General features: G+C 42.7%; 1 protein-coding gene across 1 annotated transcript in view; it reads right to left on the minus strand.

Annotated features, from left to right (window-relative positions):
* The window catches only part of STAC (SH3 and cysteine rich domain), a 195907-nt gene that overhangs the window by 52088 nt on the left and 136232 nt on the right, over positions 1 to 7587 (minus strand). The window contains exon 6 of the mRNA XM_004704066.2: positions 5079 to 5157. Within this exon, the coding sequence (XP_004704123.1) occupies positions 5079 to 5157 (79 nt within the window). The remainder of the gene's footprint in view (positions 1 to 5078; positions 5158 to 7587) is intronic.

Raw genomic sequence — 7587 nt, forward strand, 5'->3', positions numbered from 1 at the left:
TTTTGCTTATGTTCTGTTCCCTTTGCTTCTCTTTCAGAAAAATTATGGGCACATAGTTAATGGTTCTCAACCTGTGGGTCGCGACCCCTTTGGGGGCCGAACGACCCTTTCACAGGGGTCACCCGATTCATAACAGTAGGAAAATGGCTGTTATGAAGTAGCAACGAAACTAATTTGATGGTTGGGCGGTCACCACTACATGAGGAACTGTATGAAAGGGTCGCAGCCTGAGGAAGGTTGAGAACCACTGAGTTAGATGAAGATGCAATTATTAAAAGCAGCCAAGAACATCAGCATTTGAACAGTTTTAGTTGAAATAAGCAGCCCTGAGATTTTATTTCTCCTTTGATCATTCCCTGGTTATAAGGGCAGTCTCTAGTTCTAAGTCAAATGTTAATTAGACAGCAACTTTCCCCGGGTTTATTAATGATTTCTCCCAATTTAGTATGGAGAGCAACAACCAGAAACAGACTTCCCCAAGATCTCCTATGAGTAGAAATTGCACCGTGAAGAAGCTAGGAAGAATGTCACCCTCTTGTACGGTGGCGTTCTACTCGCCATCTGTCAGTTGGTTGCAGTGTGGTGGCTTGTGTGCTGTTATGAAGCTGGGAGCTATGTTCCCAGTACTTTAGAGACCAGCAGTCAGTCCTAGTTGATAGGATTTAGGAGAGTTTCCAGTTTAAGACACACTAAGAAGAAGGGTGAATTTTCTAAACTTAGTTTTTGGTTTGACACGCACAAGTTCTATATATCAACATTGTAAGTTGATACCCCCCTCAAGGGATGAAGCAAGAGAAGGAGGAAGAAAAGGAAAGGGGGAGAAGGAGAAATTTTAATGGTGCAAATTAGCTGTTGGTTGATGGTCCAAATTCTTGTCCCCATCTAAATAGAAAGTTCCTAAATTACAGATGCAGATATGTATGGTATGTATCATTTATCACAGGCAAGTAAAATTTTGCTGAAGACAATTGAAAGAGGAATTGCAGCAGTACCTCTACCAGGAGCAGCCAGATATTCAAGGCAGATTCAGCAGAAGATATGGAACAAGAGATAATGGATATCAGAAATATGCTTACTTGTGTTTCATTGACTACCCAAAGGAATTCCACTATGTGGATCACAGCAAACTACCGATATCATTTGGAGGAATAGGAATTCCAGAACACTTTAATTGTGCTCTTGTAGAACCTGTACATAGACTAAGAAGCAGTTGTTAGAACAAAATAAGGGTACTACATCATTTAAAATCAGAAAAGATATGTGTCAGAGTTTTATATATTTTGACCATACTTTTTTAGTGAATAGTTCAAGCAGCTGGATTGTATGAGGAGGGATGGCACATCACGATGGGAGGAAGTTTCATTAAAAATCTGCAATATGCAGAGGACACAATCCTGCTAGTTGAAATCCAGGAGAATTTGGAATATTTACTGATGAAAATCAAAGACTACAGCTTTCAGTATGAACTATGATTTAATATAAAGACAATACAATCCCCAGAACTAGACTGATAGACAACATCATAAGAAATGTAGAAAAGAATGAAGTGGTCAAGGATTTGATTTCACTTAAATTCACAATCAATATCCATGGAAGCAGTAGAACATTAATCATGCATTATTGTATTGATCTGAACTTCTTATTAAGACATATTTAAAGTGCTAAAGAGCAAAGACGTCACTTGGAGGACTAAGGTGTACCTGACCTGGTGCTTTCAAAGTCGGACAAATGAATAAGAAAGACCAGAGAAGAATTGATACATTTGAATTAAGGTGTTGATGAAGAATATTGCAAGCACCATGGACGACCAGAAGAATAAATAAATCTATCTAGGAGGAAGAACAGCCACAATGCTCCTTGGAAGTGAAGACGGCCAGACTTTGTCTCATGTGCTTTGGCGCTGTTAGGAGAGACCCGTTTCTGGAGAAGAATCTCACGCTTGGTAAAGTCAGCAAAAAGGGGAAGGGTCTTAATGAGAGCCTTCTATACAATGACTACAATAGGCTGCACCGTGGCAGCCATTGTGAGTGTGGTGCAGGACCGGGCAGTGTATTGTTCTACTTACATAAGGTCCCTATGAGTCAGAGTTGACTCAAGGGCACCGACTACAATAACAGAAAGGGTGGCCATTGACTTCTGATAATTAGCCAGTGAAACCCTAAGGACAGAAGAACTCTGTCCGATAGAGTGAGAGACGCAAAGCACAACACCCCAATGACCGTGGCCGTGGTCCAGGATGGACACGTTTTGTTGTAGTACGTGTAAGCTCACCATGTGTCAGAGCTGACTCGCCAGCAGCGAATATCAGCAAGATGACTTTGGACTTTCTTCCAGGAAGACTTCTGCCTGGCCTGCGGAACGCTATCTGTGAGGGCTGCACATGTTCTTGGGCACAGCCATGTAAAGCAGAACCAGCTGTGAGCCCAGCCTCAGAGAAGCAGCACCCTCCCTGCACAGCACCACTGGGAGAAGAGCAGTGGGACCTTGGGCCACAGAGGCAGGGTGTTTCTCTGTGTTATTTCTAAACTGCATGGACAGGGGCTTAAAACCAATCAAACGAAACTGTTTCGAAGCAAACGGCTACATAAATAATCCCCTTAGCTTTTAAGGGGGCAGAGTAGAGATAGTTGTGGCTGATCAAAGGGAGGGTTACAAGATCTTCAAAGCTTTTAAGAGACTTATTTCTTGGTATGTTCTTTTGATAGATCTCTTTGACTAAGGCTGGGAAAATGCATCTATATTTTTTGCAGTTTAATATAAAGAAACAAACAACAACAACAACAACAACAAAATGGAACTCACTGCCATTGAGTCCATTGTGACTCACAGCGCGACCCTATAGGACAGACTAGAAATGCTCCCATTGGTTTCCGGACTATAAATCTTTATGGGAGCAGAAAGCCTCATTTTTCTCCCATAGAGTGACTGGTGGTTTCAAAGTACTGACCTTAAGAATAGAAGCCCAAGACACAACCACTTGCCTCCCTCAAAAATGCCTCCAGCACCCCTTAAAGAGATAAAATGAAGAAGTGAGCGGAGAGGACGGGGCCTCTCTAGTAACAAGAAAGGCGAGCCAGGAGTGGAGGGTGCCTGCACGGAGAGCCTCCGAAACCCAGTCTGCCACCAGGCAAAATCAAGTTTGCCTCTCTGAGTAAATTAGCCTGTGCCTCAGTTTATCTGAATGGTATAATGTGTGTGTGTGTGTATATGTGGGAGTGTGTGTTTTGGAGGGAAGTGGGGTGTGCTACATGATCTACTCTTCAAACTTCAATGAGCCTTTGAATTATGGAATAATGTGGTTTATGCAGATTCGGATTCTGTAGGTCAGGAGTCGGCTGGGGTTCTACATTTTAACAGGATCCCACGTGACACGGTGGTGCCAGGCTCTGGTCCTTGCATCACTCTGGGGTAGAGGCACTCTAGCCTGAATCTCTCTCTATGACCTTGTGATGACTTTACTAATACAGCCATGCTTCCTGACTATAGTTCCTGAATATAGCTCTGAACAACATAAAATTCTATTAACTCCACTGTTTAGATAGAGGAAATTCTCGGGTCAAAGAGAGGTCATAATGACTTAAAGGAATGGGTGAGCCACAGGATCAACAGAGCTGGAATCAATGGGCAGTCAGGACAGTATTAGGTTTAATGTGGAAGTTTTTTCAGCAGTAGAAAATATACGATCAAAATATAGATTGGTCTCTCTTCTCTAACGGCGTTCTTCACAGACTTACCAGCTCCAGGCCCATCACCTTTTTGGACTCCTTTTCTTCTTGTTCTTGTTCTTCTTCTTGTTTTAGTTTTACATATACCTTACATGTTTCGGATTCTGCTTTTCTCGAATGCTGCTTCTGATGCTGGAATGTTCAGCTCCTCCACTTCCCCCACCCATTTCACCCTGTATAAACTCACTCATATGTTAAAGCCAACTTTGGATGCTGAGTCCTTTAGGAAGTCGGGTAAATTCCTTTGGAAAGATGTAATCTCCCCCCTCTGGTTAAACTGGTCTTTAGTTGATGTTACCTTCAAATGTCTACTTCCCTTTCTGTGCAACAACTTTTTCCCTGCTGGAGTTGAAGCTGAAGTCATCGATGTGTGACATTTGCATCTAGGATCTCATTGAAAGATCACAGTGACCCTATGTAGTTGGTGGTACTTTCACCTTTATGCTGGAGAGAGAGCTTAGACTACTGCTCAAGGCACAAGATCCTTAGGTATAATCTGGCAGTTGGCTAGCAGAGCAAGCATGGACCAAGGGCCTCCTCCATGCAATGCTATTAGTAAGAAGTGGTGCTGGTAAGAAGAGCCTCAGCGGGTGGAGGAAGGCAGGAGCCAGACCCAGGCTAGTGAGGATCTGACCAGAGTTGAAGAATTAAAACAGCAAGTCTGTTTCACATACTGTTCTCTCATAAGTTAGATCCTCATACTCTGACGAATTCTGGATTGCTGACTAAATTCAGCTGATGGCCCTGCAACAGTGAGCAGACTTGGCTTAGATGACCTTGCCATGTTACTGCCCCACTGTGATGTTCCTCCTGGCACTGCTTTATAAGTGCTCAATGAATATTTGCATCTATCAGAAGCACAGTTTTTCCTACAGGATGCCAAAGAGCCCTTACTCGATTTGAGCATGTTTGCAGGCTCGTCAAGGATTGGGATAAGAGCAAGCTTCGGAAATGTTCTTCAAGGACAATTTCTGCCTCCTGGCAGAAATGCTCCCCATGAGCACTGCCTCTCTACAGGAACAGGATGAAGTTTCTGCTCCCATGAAGAATTACCCCCTCAGAAACCCAGAGGGGCAGTTCTACTCTGTTCTATAGACTCACTGTGAATTGGTTGGTCTTTGGAGGGGTTTCAATTCTTTCAAAGGGAAGGCACATTTACATAACTCTAAAGTAGTGCATAAACTGGATGTTTGTAAGCCTGGGACGGCCGGTACAATCAAGTGGCTAAATTGTGACTAGTTCCCTTCCCAAATACTGACCACTTCCCCCGCTCGATTTCCAGAGTGCGGCAAGAAACGCTATTCACTTGCCAATGACCCTGGTGATTAGTAGGATTCACTGTCCCATGCTCACCACTGTTGCTGCGTTTTCGTAGGTCGTACCCTTCTGCCGGCCCATCAGTTTCTTCAGGAACCTCCAGGAGATCTGAAGTCTGGGGGGAAAGAGGAAACAATCTATAATGAGTGGTGCGATCAATGGGCTAGGTGAATGGAGATTTCTAGATGTCAATAGGAGAGGTAAGGTAGAATTCGCATGATGCAGTCTTGAGAATTTAATCACTGCTGTCTATTCTGCATGGCTGATTGCAGAGGCAATGTGTCCCTCGTGGGCACAGAACCTCCCTGCAGGCATATGTGCCAGGCATAGTGTTGAATGAATACCTGGAAGCACGGGCCACACTTAGGCAGTAGGGAGATGTCAGAACTGCTGCCCACATCCTGTCACTGAAAATTCTCAATGAATTCATAGCTCTTTCTATAGGTGACTGAGATAACTATTAATCCCATTACTTTCTCTATAGATTTACCCATCCTGAAAATAATACAAAACAAGAAACACACAGAAAAACTCAACAACAATGATAAAACCAAACATCTGATTTGAAAGTAAAGAATATTAAAAATGTAAACAACTTTTAAAGAGGCCAAAGAGGAGATCAAATAACAAGGTGTTACATTTTAACCTAACTGCATTTGCCATAATCAACTTTACCACGTTCTTTGTCTGATAGAAAAGTTATTCACACCCCTGAGCTCTGTATGGTCAGAGGGGATTCACCGGAGGCTTCCACTGTCACCCATGGTCTTCTACAAACTGGGTATTCAGAATCTAAGCTCTGACACCCTTTCCTCCTCCCCATTTGGATTGTATTATAGACAATGCTTGGATCACACAGTCTGGTGTGCTTCTTCCATGTGGACTTAGTTAATTCCTCACTTAGGTGGCTGTTTGTTTGAAGATCAATCGTTAAGACCCCAGATGCCATTCTTTCTAATATCCAGGCACCATCTGATTTCTTCACCAAACTTTACTATAGCACCCATATGTTCAGTGATCGCCTCATAAGATGGTCTTAGGTTTGGCTTTAAATTAAGTGCAAGTCCCAAATCCATTCATATCATTATGGTTTATGTAAACCCCTGGTTCACTTTAGAAATAACCTTTTGAGCTGATTTCACTGTTTTTAACTTAATTGCCTATCAGGTCCCCATTAAGTATCCTGCTTTGATTGGATTTTTCTTTCGGGATCATATTGCTAAATCCAAGACTCATTTCCATTTATAAATCATTTCAAAGATCATCTTCATTAACATTCTCTTTTTTTAAATGTCAATATAAATCATTTTTCTTTTTCTTTAAAAAAAATTTTATTGGGGGCAAGTAAATTACTGAGAGAACTTGTCTACAAAATGCTCCCATTGGTTTCCGGACTATAAATCTTTATGGGAGCAGAAAGCCTCATTTTTCTCCCATAGAGTGACTGGTGGTTTCAAAGTACTGACCTTAAGAATAGAAGCCCAAGACACAACCACTTGCCTCCCTCAAAAATGCCTCCAGCACCCCTTAAAGAGATAAAATGAAGAAGTGAGCGGAGAGGACGGGGCCTCTCTAGTAACAAGAAAGGCGAGCCAGGAGTGGAGGGTGCCTGCACGGAGAGCCTCCGAAACCCAGTCTGCCACCAGGCAAAATCAAGTTTGCCTCTCTGAGTAAATTAGCCTGTGCCTCAGTTTATCTGAATGGTATAATGTGTGTGTGTGTGTATATGTGGGAGTGTGTGTTTTGGAGGGAAGTGGGGTGTGCTACATGATCTACTCTTCAAACTTCAATGAGCCTTTGAATTATGGAATAATGTGGTTTATGCAGATTCGGATTCTGTAGGTCAGGAGTCGGCTGGGGTTCTACATTTTAACAGGATCCCACGTGACACGGTGGTGCCAGGCTCTGGTCCTTGCATCACTCTGGGGTAGAGGCACTCTAGCCTGAATCTCTCTCTATGACCTTGTGATGACTTTACTAATACAGCCATGCTTCCTGACTATAGTTCCTGAATATAGCTCTGAACAACATAAAATTCTATTAACTCCACTGTTTAGATAGAGGAAATTCTCGGGTCAAAGAGAGGTCATAATGACTTAAAGGAATGGGTGAGCCACAGGATCAACAGAGCTGGAATCAATGGGCAGTCAGGACAGTATTAGGTTTAATGTGGAAGTTTTTTCAGCAGTAGAAAATATACGATCAAAATATAGATTGGTCTCTCTTCTCTAACGGCGTTCTTCACAGACTTACCAGCTCCAGGCCCATCACCTTTTTGGACTCCTTTTCTTCTTGTTCTTGTTCTTCTTCTTGTTTTAGTTTTACATATACCTTACATGTTTCGGATTCTGCTTTTCTCGAATGCTGCTTCTGATGCTGGAATGTTCAGCTCCTCCACTTCCCCCACCCATTTCACCCTGTATAAACTCACTCATATGTTAAAGCCAACTTTGGATGCTGAGTCCTTTAGGAAGTCGGGTAAATTCCTTTGGAAAGATGTAATCTCCCCCCTCTGGTTAAACTGGTCTTTAGTTGATGTTACCTT

This window comes from Echinops telfairi, unplaced genomic scaffold (assembly GCF_000313985.2).
Source record: "Echinops telfairi isolate 266 unplaced genomic scaffold, ASM31398v2 ScPeMD7_7420;HRSCAF=8458, whole genome shotgun sequence".
Classification (NCBI taxonomy): Eukaryota; Metazoa; Chordata; class Mammalia; order Afrosoricida; family Tenrecidae; genus Echinops; species Echinops telfairi.